This window comes from Pholis gunnellus (genome assembly GCF_910591455.1).
Source record: "Pholis gunnellus genome assembly, chromosome: 4".
NCBI lineage: Eukaryota > Metazoa > Chordata > Actinopteri > Perciformes > Pholidae > Pholis > Pholis gunnellus.
Genome location: NC_136530.1, coordinates 4,787,198 through 4,806,391, shown reverse-complemented (window position 1 = coordinate 4,806,391; position 19,194 = coordinate 4,787,198). Strand labels below are relative to the sequence as shown.

At 42.6% G+C, this 19,194-nt stretch overlaps 1 protein-coding gene across 1 annotated transcript in view; it reads right to left on the bottom strand.

Moving 5' to 3' along the window:
• The window catches only part of yjefn3 (YjeF N-terminal domain containing 3), a gene marked incomplete at both ends in the record, with an annotated part of 41,666 nt that overhangs the window by 9,899 nt on the left and 12,573 nt on the right, over nucleotides 1-19,194 (bottom strand). Inside the window, one exon of the mRNA XM_079158346.1 lies at nucleotides 4,394-4,502. Within this exon, the coding sequence (XP_079014472.1) occupies nucleotides 4,394-4,502 (109 nt within the window). The remainder of the gene's footprint in view (nucleotides 1-4,393; nucleotides 4,503-19,194) is intronic.

Here is a 19,194-nt window from a genome sequence, read left to right as displayed (position 1 = left end):
CAGGAAAAAACACATCACGGCCAAAAAAACGCCCTAAAGTTCCAGTCAGTAGTGAAAACAGCGCCACTTCTTTCTAATATTAGCAACTTCAATATTTTGATACACTCTATTCCAGAATAACGTCACTGTGTTAAAGTAATATTCTCAAAACAGGTCAAACTGCCTTGGCAACAAATGACATGCTTTCACTGTGTAGTTCTAGATAAACAAGGTTTTATGATTCCGTTTTCGGTTAATAAACTTGTTGAAGTGTTTTCCAGTGTTTGAGATATTTATGATGTTTTTGATCTGGAGGAGATTTCTACAAGTGCAGACAGATGTTTTGTTGCATCTGTTCAGCAGGTTTGTGGTCTGGTTGCTCCTTTTTTTTTTTAATCTTCTCTTCTGTTTGACGTTTTCTTAGTTTGCTGAGGACATGACATTTCAGGCCTACGGAAAAGTTTTCCATAGTTCTAAAAATAAAAATTAATTACAGGGAAGCGGGCATACTCTTATTTTTACAATAACTTTTATTAAAAACAAACACTGAGTGTGAGATTAAGGAAGGTTAGGATAGTACAGCACTAAAGGACCTCCCTCAGTCACACTCAGAGCTACAAAATATGTCCGCCTTGATTGTAATAAGGTCTCCTCGGGAATACCCTCTTTGAAATAAATGTTATATGCACATGTTCTTTCACCTCCAATCAACCTGAAACACACACTGGGCCTGAGAAAACACGAGCGGTCCCCTAGAAACACAAATAAAACTCACATATGCAGAGAAACAGTGCCTTTAATATTTGTATTAGAGCACCGAACTACAGTCCAGGGGCTCCTGTAAGGTACAGACTAATTTATTGGTGTGTGTGGTAACGTCTCCCGTCTCCACTCAGGTGTTGAAAAGCCTCAGACTGACACAGAAACACACACAGACAGTCTGGACCTGGTGGCTGCGGGCTGCTGTTGGAATAGTAAAGGATTTACTTACAAAAGACCTATAATCTGTCTGGCAACCAGAGGTGTAGCTGTGAGTGTGTGTGTGTGTGTGTGTGTGTGTGTGTGTGTGTGTGTGTGTGTGTGTGTGTGTGTGTGTGTGTGTGTGTGTGTGTGTGTGTGTGTGTGTGTGCGTGCGTGTGACTGAGCACATGCTTGTTTGTGCGGTATACTTGGAAGCCAACAGCAGTAGGCCAGCAGTGAAACCAGCGAAATCAGACTGTCTGCATCTCCTTCTACTGTAATTTTCCTTAAATAGCAGTGATGTCATGTAAGCAGTAGCGTGCTGTGGGCAGCAGCGTCCAGGCCTTGTTTGTCTAGTAAGGCTATGCTGCTGGTGGAGGGCCAGGCAAGGGGCCAGCGGTGACTGATGATAATAGAGGGGAAGTGGATGTGGTGTGTTTTAATCACACACTCCCGGGGGAGTCTCTGATGCTGCCACTCTGCCCGTCTCAGCTATTATTTCTCCTCTTTTCCATTTCACTTTCTTTAAATTGTTTGGTTTCTCACCTCCCAAGAATGCAATAGCTTCATTTGGTTTAACAGTATGCAGTTGTAGTTTGTTGTGTTTGATTTTATAGGAATTCTTATCAGACGCAAAAAATCAACATTAACCGTGAATGCAATAGTGACTCAAACGTCACACTTAAACAAACACTTTTTAAACTGACATTCATAGTTTTGTTTCTTGGCCACTTGGAGGCGGCGCAACAAGCTGCAAACACAATATTGACTTATTATCACCTTATAAAGTTGATATGATGCACATGTTAGCAGACCGTTGCTTCTTTACACATCCAGCAGACAAAGAGCTTTTGTCACTTGGTGCAACTCGGTCGCCAAAGTAAAATGTTGGCATCGTACGTTTCTGCAAACCACGGATACGTTGAATCTCAACCGAAAATGTTTAACGTCAACATTTCTAGATCTGTGTATTTCAATGTGTTTTGAATGCTCTTGGTTATTTGGGAGTTTCCAAACTAGTTGGTTGGGTTTAGTAAAATATCATCGTTTGGGTTAAGCTAAGTACGTTACTTTTCGTTTCACACGGGTCACGAACAACGCAGACTTCGATTATAAACGTATTTGTGATACAAAAACAAACGAAATCCAGGAGAAAACACGTTCCCTCAAAACGCGATTGATAATGCAGTTTTGTAACATGCAGAATGTAATTTTTAGTAAACCAGGTTGACTGGCGATCACTCTTTTTAGCTCTGGTTTAGTCTCCACCAATTGCTGAGGGACTTATGTGGCTTATTAGCTCGTTAAATGCTCCATTAGATAGTTGCAAACTTCGTCTGCCGCTTTTTTTTTTCACAGAAAACTTCTTCCTGCGGCAGCTGGAAACAAGTTTGGCAAAGTGTGACATTAAAAGGTGTCACTCCTACTGATGAACCTACAGATATTTATCCCCCGAATCTGCAGCTCTCCTCACCTTTTCAGAGCTTTATAGAAAGTTTCAGCAACTTTAAGTTCTCCATTTCACTGTAAAGTTGATGATATGTCCATGTTGGGAACTGCATTTGTGGTCCCTAAGTGGCCAAAAAAACAAAACAAAACTAATTGCAGAAAACAAAGTGATATTTCTGATATTAGTGTTCATTTGCATTGTCAAAAACAATGTTCTCGTCTTTGTCTTATACTGCCTATTATTCTAAGTATCTGCTTGTCTGCTCCCGTTTCTTTGCTTTTGCTGAGGAGAGATATTAAAGCTATCCGATTAAACTGCTGCCATCACATTTATCATTGTGTTTTTTGTAACTTTTCCTGTAAAATCACTCATTCGTTAAACCTCTTTCCTTCTTTTTCTCCTCAGCCTTCCCCTCTGACAGCGGCGCAGGGTTTCATGTGTCTTGCCGCTCAGACTCCTATTCATCACAGCCTGTTGAAGAGCCCACTGAGGAAACCAGTGTGGCGTTAAACCAAGCCAGTGGTCTGGTCAGAGGGAACCACATGTGTTCCCAACAGCCCTCCACTGACACACACTTACTTGGCCTGACACAGTCCAGACCACAGAGAAGAAGAGCTGTGGTTGAGCAGCCACAGAGTGAGCTCAGGTGTTCTGCCGCTTCAAATGTTTAGAGGTTAATGACACAGAACGTTAGAACAGTTCCTCCACATAATAATCAGACATTTTAGTATGGAAGTTAATGCAAATTAGGAAAGTGTAAGTTGCAGTAGCTGTGACTTTTTGCCCTCTTCTACTATCAGACATCACACCAGCATATTGCTGAGATTTGTCGTGATTACTGAGGCCCACTGTGACAGAATGTGGAGCGGCTAAAAAGTGTGACCTTACCAATGATTTGCTGAGTGATACACAGTTAGGCTAATAGGCTAATAGGCTATCAAACAGATTTTGCACAGCACTGCGTTGGTTGAGGCCACAGTTTGCTTTTATTTGACTTGAGCTTGTAGTTGTTGTGGGTCGGATGACTTCATGCAGAAAAGAACATTAATTGGAAAAGAATTGCATGACTTCCCTTTATTTGACAATTTTTGTGTTTGTTGACACTGACAGCTATGAGATTGGTGAAAGGACAGAACGGGACAAAAAGCTCTGTGTGTCATTTTCAAAGAGTTATTCATGTTTATAGTGTTTAACCTTCCTGTTTTGTTTCAATACAAAGACAGAGCAGAGCTGGAGAGAAGATACATCTCTTCAATTAATGGAAAACAAATCACAAAATATATGCAAAATATAATTGCTGGTTTGTAAGAGTACACACACACACACTAAATGGCAACTGCTGTTCAGTGCGACGGGTTTAATGGTCCAAAGATAAAAGCATTGTGCGCATAACATCACATTAAAGCAAAGGTTTATTTCTGAATAAATACTAAATCTGCAATAAAAGAAATGTTGTAATGATGTTCTTTTACTCTGCTTTTATTTTTTAGAGCCAGTCAGTGTCCGTTTCTGCAAACCCCCGGGATACGATGAATATTGACGTTTCAGAATCAAAAACACATTTCATATCAGTATCACGCTTGCAGAAAACGCACAATGTCACACGGTTAATGTTGTGAAATGTTTGACAAGGTTTAGGCAACAAAACTATACTTGGATAAGGTTAGAAAAAAAGATCACGGGTTGTGTTAAAGTAATACTGCAACAACGTACGATAAATGGTTGCTAATGTAAATAAATAACAATCGCCCTTAGTGGACTTTCTTACATAACGTTATGTAACAAGTGTACTAATGTTACCTAACAAGGTCTACTTTTGATTTCACACAGGACACGAACAGCCGTTTCCTGGGTGAAAGTCTTGCGTTGTTATACCCATCGTTACTCAGACCAAATGCAAGAATGTAGACACTCAACGTATCCATGGTTTAAAGCAAGAACGACAGAAACAAAGACATGCAGACTAACAACAGAGAAGTGTTGGAAAATAGAAGTGGCGCAGACCTTAGTGATGGCGAGGGCGCACGCTTGTCCCCAAATCTCTATCAGCTGCTGTTGTCCAAACTTGTAGTCCCTCAGTAGCTCCGTCTCGATAGCTGCTGCCTCCCCTTTACTGTCAGACACAGAAGAAGTCAAGACACAGTGTTATTCATCATCATCATCATCACCATCAATAAACACATCAACAACAGGTGTTCAGGGAGAGAATCATGTGGTTGTAAAAGTCCCTCGGGCAAGTTTGCCGAAATGTCACATTGTTGTTTTTTTCCTTTCTTTTTCTTTAACGCAGACCATCATAGTGAGCGATATGACAGCTTTTGGGTTGACCATTCGGTGGGAGAGGGCACATGTCAGAGGTCGTGTCACAAATGTCTATCCCGCACTCAAAAGACTTCAGTTGACTTTAGCTTGTGATACATTTTGTTTTTCCTTTTACAGTGGAAATTCAGCTTTTTAAATCAGGCTCGGCCCAAATCTGCTGCAGTGGTTCAAGCTCGGCTCGGACAGAATCTACGCGGGTTCCCTTCGGGTCTGGCCTGATTTTTTTTTTTTTAGCTCTATTTGTCACCGGTGTGCTCTGAGACTCAGGCTTCACACATAAGTTATTAGCCAACCAGCAGAAATGCACTGAACTCAAAGTGTAGTGTGAATAAAGTGGCCTTCATGCCTGAATGTAATATATACAAATGCAGCGCTGACAGCAGGCCAACACCACAACATACATTACAAGGGAACATTTGTCTTTTACAGGACACAAAGATTACACATAATTGAGTGGTTGAATGAACAACACGGTGACCTATGGTACACTAAGAAGGTATTCACAACACCGATAGCTTACAAGCTTAAGAGGTCGTCACATATCTGCTTAAGCAGCAAGCGTGGCGGTAGGTACGCTTTTAAGACTTTCTGTGGGTCAACGTGTACTCGTAACAAACATTAACAGCTTCTGGGAAGCACGGTCATGAAACTCAAGACAGAACATGTGGGTGAACTGAAATGTGGCCTTTACAGTAGCTACATACATACGACATGTTGTAAGATCTAATCAGTAGCTGTCGGAGCCACATCAGCAACTGCTTTTTCAACAGTTAGAATTCCAATCCCAAACATGAGTTATGTAATTCTGAATAATAGCGATTTTAATTAAAGATATCTACAATTCATTTCTCTCACATGTCAAGATGTTTATTTATGAAGTCCATCATTTCTTACTCGTGGACATTTTCATTGTCGATATCTGTAACCCAATTATAACTAATCAACTTTTACCAACTTCTACTCAAACTCAATTGCAGATATCTAGATTTCAACTTCGACGTGTTATAAATCCAAGTTGACGTATCCACAATGTTATTTGGACTAGTTGCAACTCTGATTAATGATGATCAATTCTCACCACTTTGACGTTTATGTTGGTTCTTAGAGTTTACCACAACCCTTTGCTGTTCGTACGCAACACGACCAACTCGGATAACGAGGTGGAGACTGTTTTTGCAGGGATGCAACTTAGAGATGACAACATGTTGGCAGACGCCCACTCACGTGCCCGATTTGAATCTACTGTAGGGCCTGAGCTAAATGCAGCTTCCTCATTAATGTATAGGTTTTTTTTTACAGGTTTTGGTGTTTTAAATACCAGCTTAGATACATGTATGTGTTACTTCCTAAGGGGCGAATGTATCATTTTGGATACTGGGAGGCAAGAATCAAACAAAAGATCCGCACACTGCAGTAAAAGCTCCCGGCAATTTTAGTTGTGCAACATTTCTATCCGACAGAGATCTTTGTCAGGCATTATCAATTGACCATCACAAAGCAGAACAAGCAGTATATTGACACAAACACATTCATCACTCAGGTGACGGCGATCTGCATGTTTGAATCACTCTCAAGTTGGTCCAATCAGAGCAGAGTTAAATGACGCTGTGTGGGAGAAAGCATGTCTCTATGACAAAGGAACTACAAACATCAAGATCAATATCAAACAAGCATATATTAAACATAACCACAACACAATTGTCAAATATGTGTAAGAAACACATAAATCATCTGGAAAACATATATAACTATATAGAAAAATACTTATGAAAAAAGAAAATATTAAATACAAGCAAGTTTAAATCAGCAATAAGCCAAATGTAGTATTAATACCTGCATATCAAATACAAGTACATAAAGGATGAGTCAAAAAAGTAGCATATTACTCACCCAAAGTAATATTACTCGTTCAGTATCTCAATCATATAAAAAAGTATAGGTTTGATCTTACGTTACCCAATCAAAACAGCAAGGAGCTTTTAAATTCAGTTTTGTTTTTTATACCAGCAGTTTGTATAAGTCGCTCCTCGTCAGGCTTATTAAATGCTAAAATGGCTTGTTGTGTCTGTGTATATGTATGAACACAACCTGATGTGATTTCAGCATTAGTTATAATATTTGTAATCTAATCTTCCCACATGTTGGTTCAGAACTGATTGTCCCTTTGCTTCCTCTGGCTGCTCACAGCATGGTGACAGTGTGACTAATTATCCTGTAGTGGAGCCTGCTGATGCTGATTTTAGCATGTGTGTGTGTGTGTGTCTGTGTGTGTGTGTCTGTGTGTGTGTGCGTGTGTGACAAATGCCATTTTAAAACAGCACAGCAGTGGGCAGCAGAACGGGTCAGTTGAAAACCATCATGAAAGTCTTCATTTAGTGTCTTTGAGTCCATCCCTTTTACTCTACAGACACCTGGTGGTCCTCCTCGGTACTGCAGCTCAATAAGAACAACTGCTCTATTTTAAAACCTCTTAGAGATGTGAGTCAACTTTACAGCAGAAGGAACAATACAGCAGCTTAAATAGGATTTAGGAGTGGTTTTATATTTGTGTCTACCCTATTAAAGATCATTTATAAGACTATTACAGTCCAACGGGAGCAGATGAGAAGGATCGATGCACAACATCAATATTTTGCTTCTAATTTGCACTGACTTAACAGGGTCTGCTCCGCTAAAATCTTTACCTCTTTACAGAGATCAGGAGCTCTTTGCATGAGTGGAGTGAACGTGTGTGCGTGTGCGTGTGCGTGTGTGTGAAAGAGGCTGTGTATGAATCTGTAAAAAAAACATTCCCTGTCTCTATTCCCTGTGGTGACAGTGTGACTAATGCTAAGCCTGCTTGTGTTCCTTTTCGGTTCTTATAAGACGTAGCAGTGTGTGTGTGCGCGCGCGTGTGCGTGCGTGTGCCTACTTGCGTGTTAACAAGCCAGTGTATATCCAAGTGGGGTTTCTGGCATTTACCTGAGCCAGTGGAGCAGCAGCAGTTGTCACCCACGGCTCACCTCAGGGATGTTTCCTGAGTCACTGTGACAAGGTGATCTTTGGAAAGTTCAGCTGGGTCCACAGGGTTCGCTCCGTGTACCCGGCAGCACCGGAGCTCCTGACAGTTTTAATGGAGTCAGATTGATTTTACATGGGGACAGGGTGTTTTTTTTCTTCTATATGTTGCCTTTAAAAACGGAGACAGGAAATCCAATTTGTGTAAAAATCCCAAATATACTTTGCTGTTGTGGGCTGGTGGAGAACTCGGAGTCCAGGACTGCTACTATTGCAGTAACATACTGGTGCTGAACAGGCACTTACTATTGATCCTTAACATTTCTGACAGAGCAAAGTGGTTGTGGGTGTACAGCTCAGCTGCTCGTTTTAGCCAAGAGGCTCCACCACAAGGGAGCAGCACACAGCGTTCAGGACCGACTAAAGACAGATGGTGACGTGTTTTTGCAATCACCAGCTCCTATCATAATTCTTAATCTAACATGTAGTCACCTAAAACTACTGACGCATGCTACAAAAACCATGTGTGACCACCACCAGTCATTTCTTGCATTTAAATGTGCAAGGACCGAGCTGAAAGCTACAACACCAAATTGCTTCTAAAGGAAAACAGGTGCGCAGATACAACTCTGCCCGTGATTAAAAAAGAAAAGTGTGTGTGTGTGTGTGTGTGTGTGTGTGTGTGTGTGTGTGTGTGTGCAAGCATGTACAGGGCAGCTGAAGGTAAAAACAAGGTCTTATGAGCATTAGCTTGTGTTGCACCTGCGGCCACAGCTGTGCAGCAGCAGCAGCCTCTCCCCCAGAGGGGGGGGGGGGGTTGATTTCCCCATGCTACATGTAACTGCTCCTGCAGAGGGTTACCTTCATTGCAGCGCTGCTCAACTGTGATCATAACTTGCTTAATGAGTGTGTTTACCTTACATGAGATAAGATACAATGAAACTTTAATGGTCCCTTAAGGGAAATGAGGACTCTGCAGTAGCAAAGAGAGGAAGGCCATACGGAAAAAATAATAATTTAAATAATAGATAAGGGTCATTACAATGCAAACACATGAATAAATCTTGTGTGGATGAAAATGTGACAATAAGTACAAAATATTCATCCTACCTCATCAGCTCGTGCAGAAAATATAGCAGCGTACCATATGAATACAACTTACAGTATGAACCGGTTAGATATAATGCAATCCAATGCAACAGCCCTGCCACAGATCCAGTGACAGAAAAGTAGCACACAAACGTGCTAAATCTATGTAATGTCAGCCAACGAAACACTGATGAACAATGTGTTACTGTATATAGTCTGCAGCTGTGAAGCATCCTTGTTCTCCACTAAAATTGGAAGCCAGATTTTCCGCCCCCTCCCTCTCAACTTGCCTCATTTCCACCTTTGCAGCTCGATCTGCTGGTGTGATAAGGAGTGTGATTAAAATAAATAAATCTATTTCAAACTCCAAACTTCATTCCAGTTGGTAATGCAGCACAACGTTCTTCGCCTGGAGTTCAACGCCATTTTGCTGTCTTTGTACGAGACGCATTGTATAAATGTGGGACACTGGAGCATGTCCAGTCGGCGTGCATGTTACGCTTACAGCCCGCAAAGTCACACATTTTAGGCTGCGGACATGGGCGGATGAAGACATTAAGATCACAGCGGACCCTTGAGGACGCGTGGTCTTGGAGAGAATTAATTGGCCTTAAGCTGTCCCCACTCGTAGCAGGCTATGTGCGTCATGAGAACCATGCTGCTCTGTTCAAGAGCAGGGAATAATTAGTCGAAGTCCTGCCTTGGAGAGGACAGAGAAAATGAAAACTGTTCATTAGGTCCACGGCCCTTTTCTCTATCCCACTCTCTGCCTGTCCTCTCTCCCCCATTATCTGTCCAACCCTCCGCTCCATCTAATGCTCAACCGATTATACTTCAGGCCTTTTGAACACAAATGAAGTGCTGCATCGAATAACACTTCGCTATGTTGACATGTTTTATGTCTGTTTCGGTCCTCTCTACAGTACTAATCTGTGGCATTTACATAATCATTAACATCTATTTTGTTGCCGTCTATCACATTTAATAGGACACAGATGATGATTCAGCATAAATACAGTGCAGTGAAAGCTTTTGTGTTTTCTACAAGTGCTGCTCTAGTGGATCAGCAGCCTTTATTGAGTACGGTCCGCCTCTCTCTGGGATAAATCCCTCAGCACAGAGACTGTGTTCTACATTTTTGATGAAGAGACAGAAGAGCAATATCTGTAGAAAAACATCATTAAATCTAAGGAAGCCAATGTCTTAGCACCAAAAAGGGGTCTTATTCATCTGGTATCGTGCCTTAGTTTAATGGATAATAACACATCAGGTATGGAAATTAATCTGCAGATGCTGCGCTTCAAAATGAGACCAAACTTTTCTGTGGATGTCAGTTTTTGAACCATGACAAAGGCCAACATGTGGCCTGCAACAATATCCTAGAAATGTCTTTCACTACTGAAGCATGTTGTTGATCACTGCTGGCTGGTTACAAGGAGCGATGAGTCGGCAGTCAATGGCGGTACACAACAGTCAACATTTAAAAAAAAAATTGTGAATCACCTTACAAGAGGTCCTTGAACATATAGTCACAAATGAGCAAAGCAAATATCAAGACTGCTGGGTCCAGTAGTATGTAAGACTAACTGCGGGCAGACAAACAGATACACACATAGGCACACACACACACACACACACACACACACACACACACACACACACCCCCAAGGCTTGTGCTTTGCGGAGATAATTATTCATGGCCACTATTTATAAACTCATAGCTGTCAGTTAAAGATGATTTCAAGTCCACTATGTTCCCTTTATAACCACAAATGGAATGGCACAAACTGTACATGCACTTTTTTTTGGTGTCAAACAGTGATCGATACATTATCAGACTAGTTATTGAAGCTTCACATATCTTGTTTATCAAGCATTGTATCGCTGAATGATGATTCGCTCTCCAACATATCAAAAGAAGGTTATTTTTCTGGCTCGACGGCAGCTCAGAAAATGTCTATTGTGAGACGGAATCCCCCAACAATATTTTTATGAAACAGTGGGCGTCCTCTTTTCACAATGTTTTAATTTTTACAAATGTTGATTGTGTCTTTTCATGCTCTTAAGATTAAGAACAAGGCAACAGCTGCTGATTTAGTATCGTCTTATGTGTAAAGTGTGAGATAGACTGTCGAGTTTCTGTGAATTGCAAAGCAACACGAGGAGCGGTGGGCTGCATGAATCATACGTCTTTTTATTTGTTTTTCTGTATTCATAGAAAAGTAGAAAAGGATCTTTCATATAACCACAACTCAGCCGAGCTATTTGACCTGCTTCACATTCTGTGGTACAACAATGCAGCCGAGAGACCCTGAAACTCTTCCTCTGTCTCCTTTCATTCACCTCACGAATGCTTTCTCTACTCTTTTCTGTCCTTTTGATCTCCAACTTGTTCTGATCTCGCCTCATCATTCACCTCAGTTTACCCTTTTCCATTTTCTTTCCTCACCTTACTCTGCCGCTCTCGCCCTCCTCATTCCGCCGCCCTCCGTCTCTTTCTCCATCACAGCGGCTCTGATGAAGGTTCGCACTTTACTGAAGCAGAGTGATTGCAGATGGAAGGGCGACAGCAAGAGACACGCAGAGAAAGAGAAAGCGGAGATTGAGGGAGCGAATGGGAGATGACTCACCCTGGTTTATATCTATCTGTTGTGTGTGTTTCGCTTTCTTTTTTTACTTATAGATTTTTAAAGGCATGTGTTTAGAAGAAAACTGCAGAAGGTGAATGTAGCTTTATACCACTGTACAAGCAGAGAGGTGAGGCTGTGGGCCCGATATTAAGCCTCCCTTTCATCAGTACTCTGCAGATAATCTCATTATGGACACTCAGCCCTGTTCCAGCTAAAAGGTTTTCGTCATCATTTTGGCATCGTGCCGATAGACGGCCATGCTCACGTCCTACCGAGCCTCGCAGCTCGTACTATGGTGCCGAATGATGGCTCCCCCGCCGTTAACACAAGATCCTCAGCGAGCTTTCCCAGGTGTACGAGTACGAGTGCAGCTAATTTCATACGTGTCATCTCAGGACGCCTTTCATCATCAGACACGACTCCCGGAGTGCGACTCCAGGAAGTCCTGCAGCATCCAGCTAAGGGACGATGTAAAGGGGAGCGGTCGAGGGCGGGGGTTTAGATGGTTCAGATCTAAACAAAGTTTAGAGAACAGAGAGCTATATTTGTTAGTACAAATGAGAATAACATTTAAGAGGACTACGAGCAGAGAACGGGTGGTGTCCACTCAGGTGCTCTTTGGGTACGCCCCGGCCTAAAAGGAACTTTTTGGGGTACGCCGGAATGGATGGCTGCAATTTTACAACAGGACATTTTCAAATTGAAAGCATTTGTTGAGTCTTTTATTAAAGATCTTTCCAATAACTGCAGATTGGAATTGTCGCCCACATAGGCAGCTGCTATGACAACCTCCCTGCGGCCGCCTCGGTGAAACCAATCAATCATCCCCATGTTCTGTGATCGTGCACCGGCAAGTGCACACAAGATTTTCCTTCACCCGTTGTACCCCAATCATATGACACGATATGAAGCCGTGACATCGACCTCTTTTAACCTCGAATCCGAGGGAGCAGGACTCATAACGGAGGTGTTTCACAGTGTCCCACTGCATTCAAACTCACATTTGTAGATTGCTGGAAGCTTTAGGATACGCATTACGTTTCTCTCTCTGCTTAATTCGATGACGGGCGGGAGGATCAGGTGCCGCAGCGGTGGGAGTGTCTCATAAACGGCCTCAGCTGGCAGATAGGAGCTGGCCTTGAGCCTCCTTATGTTCCCGTTCTAACTGCCCAGCGTGAGCCCCTTCATGCTGCTCAATTCTTATCAAATCAGGACGGCATGATTCACTTTGTTTCAAGTCTCCTTTGGCAATCATTTTGAACTGGCTGTAAGTAGTGTGTGTGTGTGTGTGTGAGTGAGAGAGAGAGAGAGACAGTGAGATAGAGAGACACAGTCACATCCATAAGACTGTCTACAGAAACATCATTCATTCAAATCAGGCTTAATCAGTTTAGCCGTCTGCTCCTGTTCCTCACATCCGGTACGACGAGACAGACGATCTCTCTAGATAATCCCAATCAGTGGCTCCTGTGTTTGGCTCTCATAACTCATTTCTACCCCCCCAGCCACCACCATGCACCAGTGGGAAACACGAACATGGATCACATTTACCTAAAGCCACAGGTGTTGGTGTGGTCATCTCTGCGTTAAATTTCCCGTGAGTGTGTGTGTTCTTGTGAGCTAAAATCGTCCGTCCATGAGTCAGGTCCACTTAACCCCGGTGCATAACTATCACCCACACACAGATGCACAAGACATGTATCCCCCCCCCCCCTAGTGGCCTTGATCCTTCTACCCAGTTATCCAGAATATCCATTTATAACCTCTGCCTCCGCTTTAAAACCCAGATCCTTCAGTTTGAGGCCGGGGGCTTTCAGCATCACTGAATACGAGGCGTTGTCACATCCGATCCGTTTCCACTGAGCCAGGGTCTCCAAGTACTGGAGGCAGAGCAGAATGGCTAATGCAATATATAAAGGCCGCTGGCCAGGACACGTCAGACTGATGACCTATCTGTGTTACTAAGGGACCTGAAGTTTAATAACAACAATGTATCAGTTGCTCTGAGCTTTAGGACGTACAGCTCGTCTGCGGAGAGAGATTTGGCCCAGTTGTGGATTCATTTGAATCAGTCTTCCTACTGTTTTATCCTGATTGATTCACATTAAAACACGAGGGCCGCCTGCTTTCACACGCAGCGTCAACATCTGTTTTTAAATGACTACTCATGATGTTTGCTTTTCAAAATCAATGTAAAATTCATATATCGTTCTTTGCAGCCAGATGATGGTTCGACTGAAAGGTGACCTCATTTTCTTCCCTAGTGTGCCCCGTATGGACAGCCCCGGTGCCATAGCAACAACGCCTCAGAGCCTCATAAAGCGCATGCTAGAAGAAAAAAAAAAAAAAAAAGAATTCAGTATGTCCCTTTATATCCATACAGGAACTGACTTAGTCATTATATCCTTTCATAAAAAAATACTTATTATTCAAAAAAAAGTCAGTCTGTAAATATTGTGTAAAAGCATCATATATATATATATATATATATATATATATATATATATATATATATATATATATATAGAGATATCGATATCAAGCTATTTGGTCAGAAATATGGTATTTTATTTCTCCATAACACCCAGACTATTTAATTTTCATAGCTCATCCAATTGAGCTACAACATGCAAGAAAAAAGCTTTTTGTTTTACCTCCAACGACATGTGGAAAGTGCGCACTAGATAACAGTAACGTTAGCAGACAGAGAGTTTGATTACTGACAGTGGCAGTCAAAACCCAGAGTAAAAGAGAGGTCTAGACTATTACGGCAACATAATGAAAATAAGTGAAGGATAGATGAGGAAGGTGGAGAGGCAGCAGACAAGAGGAACAGAGGAGGAGAAAGAGACAAGGCATAATTAGAACCGCTGCCACCGCCGTCCTGAGATACAAAAGGAAAAAGTCAGACTAATAAAACCCTGCCATGAAGACGACAACCTTCCCACAGCCCCTCTCTGCTGTATGTGGCTGATTAAATGTGGTTTTTTTCCAGGGCTGTAAACTAAGACCGCCATGCTTTACTGCGGCAGCGTGTGATAAGTGTTGTCAGTGAGCTATCATTATGTGGCTAATGTCGACGGGGAATTGATAGCGCCGCTGAGAACGGCCGGCAGTGAACGGCACAATGTTTTGCTGTATTTCAGGTCGTCCTATAATCTCATGAGGCCCCCCGTCTGCAGCTTTTACACCCATTTGGCTCCAGATGTCACGGTTGGTTAGTTACGGTACACAGTGTAACAGAGGGGGGGGGGAAATATATCAGAAATGTGATGGAGGAAAGAATGTAACTACATTCATTTACATACATATTGCTACAGCTACAAAAGAGATGCGAAGATAACTCTAGGATAACTTTGTCAATGACTGCTTGTGCACAAAGATAATCGTGACCACACTGCTCATCACAACAATATATAATGTTGTCTCGGGCAAAGTACTGGGATGGGTTGGCTTCAAACCTTCAGGGAGAAATAATCAACAATATTCGAAGCTTTGATGCAGTCACACGTACACAGTGAGCGAGGAAAAGAGAGAGCGAACCTCCTCTTTACGTAAGTCAGGAGGAGAAATACAGAGTCAGATATACAGCTGCTAGAAAAAGCAAAAACCCGGCAGACATTGGGACACTTCAGGGAAGAACATTTAAAGGATTTTATCATTGTTTTTAATGGATGCCTATTAAATCTTATCAGCTCACAAGAGAGCTACAGAGATACTGCACAGATCAGTTAGCAGTTAGAAGGGATGTTTTCTGGTAATTCTTTGTAAGTAATTTGACTTTGAGTCATACAGGTTACGTTGTCATGCAATCACGGGAGGTATGCACCGAACCGCACTTAGGCCTCTGTTCAGACTGACAACCCACTTACGTTACGATTGATTGTAGAATGTTTGCATGGCAAAAAAAACAACACATGAAATGAAAAGGCAATGAGAGACTACTTGCAAGGCGACACACACACATAAAGGTTTGTCTCTGTATGTGTGTAGCGTAATAACGTATGTGTGTACGTATGAAACAGAGCCCTGTACCTTAATAAACACATCGGTAACTCAAAAAGAAGGAAACTATAGATCGATTTGTCGTCAAGAACAATGCAGCGATGCCCGTTGGAGCCGTCCCTGAAGGCCCACGCCCACGCCACACATCACCGGAGGAGGTCACCGCTCCACCACCCGTCTCCCCCGGTGAGAATATACTGACCCAACAATGATAAAACAGCCAACATTAAGCAATACAAAGAGCATGGCTGTGTGTGTTTCAGTCCTGTTCTTTTATTCTTGCATTGTCACAATCTCAGTCCGTTTTGCTGTAGCTAATGGGGATCCTAATAAGCTCTTTAATATGGCCTCATACACTCACACACACACGATTATATGGAGGGAGAAATGATGGATCTCCAGCCGTGTAGCTGCGTAGTTACTGACGCCTAAGGTGCTTCCACTGCAACCCATGCGGATAGGTTGGTGATGTCCGGACACATTCAGCAGTCTGCAGTCTGAACGAAGCCCGCCGACCAGCAGAGCGTTGTCCACCATATGACTAAATAATCACCAAACTTGAATGTCATCGTACCCTCATAATAAAGACAATGCACAATATATTCAAATAAGTAAATCTTTTTTTTTATTATTATGACACCACTGTTTCATCACAAACCTATTCATATAATCAATATGTTTTATATTGATAAGGGATCACATGACTATTGTTATACGAGTTGTTTGTGGAGATGAACCCATCAGTTTTTCTCAGCTCTTTAGTAATTTAGCATCTTTTGGCTGTTTTGGCAGCATGCAGGTGCTTTTAGCAAAAACAAAAGCTCCACTAAACATGCTGCATGCTGCCTTCCCAGCACCAACTGCTGTCTAATGGGAAGTAAGTGACTAGCTGGGGAACACAGTGGAGCATTTAGCAGCTAAAGAGACAGATATTTCCCTCAAGAGTTGGGGCTAGAAAAGTGAATATTGGACCAACATTCAGCCGGCCGGCCAGAAACTAGAGCCCAGATGAATGCTAATTATGCTGAATGTGCTAGCACCAAGTAGCAAAAAACAGTCATTGCAGGTTTAAGAACAAACAGACGCATCAAAAGCAACTACCAGCTGTCGCAGAAACGCAAGTTTTCTCGACACAAATAGAGGTTCAAAAGAATTCTCTGAGGTAGCAAATCAGATTTCACTTCTTTGCTTTGAGAAAGTCTGAACTAAACCACTTGAGAGGCATGCAGGGAAGAAAAACAATACTGTGATCAAACAGAGACGCAGAACTCCGCTCAATCTAAACCACAACAGCAGCGAGGAAGAAATAATTAGTCGAGTTAAAACCAGATCGTCATTTGATGTTCAGGACTGCAGGTTCCAATTAAGAGGTTTACATCTACTGTACGTACTGTAGTGAGGCGGAACTAGAGCGCTATGGGTGAGATGTTATGAACCTACAGGGCATGTCTGTTGCATCTCTCCCGCTCTGCTCTCAGAGGGGCAGGTTCAGCTGTCAAACAAAGGATGCAGAAAGGGTCTTATGTCATTCTGCTGATTAATGATTGTATTGTATTCTGTTCTGTTCTAAGCTCAAGCTAAAAAAAATAAATACTAGATCCACAAAATTGGCCCCCATGATGTGCATGTGCTGGTAATAATACTTCTGCAATGCACAGGGAACATCTGTAGTAAATCTCAAAAAGTGGCTTCTGAGAAGGATGAACAGTTTTGAGTTCAGCACGGTTGGTGCTGAAGATAACAATTTGTGGGCAAGCTGATTTCATTCATTACTTTTTTTTCACAGCAAGTGTCCCCGTTCCAGCAAATGTCCAGCACAGGGCCTCGTCTCAGCTCTGCTCCTGTGGATACAAGAGACTCATCTGTATCCTGCTCGCACTTTTTATGACTCTATTTTGAATCATTGCCAAATAAAAGGAAAGACAAGGAGACTCCTCAGGCAAACAACAAGGGAGGACAAAGAAAGAAAATGATGCTTCTGCTGCTGCTGAAAACTCTCCAAAGCTTTCTTTGAACTCCCTTTGCATAAATTAAATTGCCCTCTTTCTACCCAATCATCCTGCGAGTTTGTGAGTAAGTGTGTGAGTGTGTGGTCGCGGATTGGCCATATGTGAATGTCTGATCCCGTCTCGTTTCTCTTCCAGTCTGCAAACTATGGAGACTGTTTCATAAGGAAAAAGGCAGGTGGGTCAGCTGAAAAGCAATTAGATACAGAACACAAGCAGCACACAAACAACCAAGAGCATTTTAATGAGAAAGCACAGCCTCAAACCCTCACCGCCACCAGCGTCTCCCACCCTCATGTTCTGCCAGAAGCCTATACACAAAGCAAGGTTTTGTTTCTGACAACAACATCCTCGCACCTGCACATACACGTACACACACACACACACACACACACACACACAGTGTATTATTGATGAGCACAGCAGTAGGGGAAACCATGAGAGGGGTCAGAGAGCCATCACATCGAAACTGGCATTCGGCCGACCTTTCGCTGCCACGTTGGCATACATGCATGCATATGTGCGTGTATGTGTGTGTGTGTGTGTGTGTGTGTGTGTGCGTGTTTATGATACTTGGGTGGCAGGTGGCGTGTCAGAAATGCGTGAGAGGTGCCAGGTCACCAAAGTTGATGGCAGAGATGATGATGAGAGTATTCTTCAGAGATGCTTTAGGTTAAAAAACAATGATGATGAGAGAGTTGAAAATAAGCTGGAGGAGCGAGAGAGGAACACTCACAGCCTCTCGTGAGAGCAGAGCAGCCAGGTGGACGAAACGGTCTATAAAATGTCAAAGACTAAACTCCACACACACACAGACACTGATGTGAGTAAATCACGCTAACATGAAGAAGGTTCTTGCAGTCAAGTGCCGTTTTCTCTTATTTACGTTACTCATAGCAGCCTCATGACTTCAGATATGGAGACTAAATTCCAACTGCTGCTCAAACTTTCTCCCGGCTCCAGACTTGCCCTGGGCGTCGTCCCTTCCTGACTTTGTCTGTTAATAAAAAGGTCCAATGTGTGCAGCTGTAACCTCCGGCTACCAGCGGCAGGCTTAGCTGTAATGTATGCACATGTGGCATTTCCCATACATTAGGAACAGAATGTCACACAAGCTGTGCAGCCTGTGGAGCCTGGAAGGGGGCAGTACACGAGGACTGTTGGATTGTGTGTCTGCACCATGTACACATGGCGTGTGTGTGTGTGTGTGTGTGTGTGTGTGTGTGTGTGTCTCCGTACAGTCAATCTTCTTCACCTCCCTCTAAAATGATTAGGAAGTGAAAGAGCAACAGCAGCAGGAGGAGAAGGAGGTGCTGATGTGTGAGAGGCCCACCACAGAGGTGTGATGTGGAGGATGGGCCGTCACGCAAAGCATGCATCTGTCACTGCTTACACACACACACACACACACACACACACGCACACACACACAGAATCAGTACAGCCATTAGACACGTTTAGCCATTAGTTTTTATTCAGAGATTGTCATTCATGTCACTACAGTATAATAAAACTAAGGCTCATATTTTGCATGAAGATCCACCACAGTGAACATCATGGCCGCTTTTAATGCTTAAGTTATGTTACCGTTAATAAAACTCACAATGTAGTAACCTTTTCATACCTCAATTATATTATAGGATTTAAATATGCTAAATATAGAACAGCCCCACGAGCAAAACCTTCATCTCCTGCCAACGCTCACAACTGGTCAAGGCAATTATGCAGTCTAGAGCTACGGACCCTTTCAGTAATA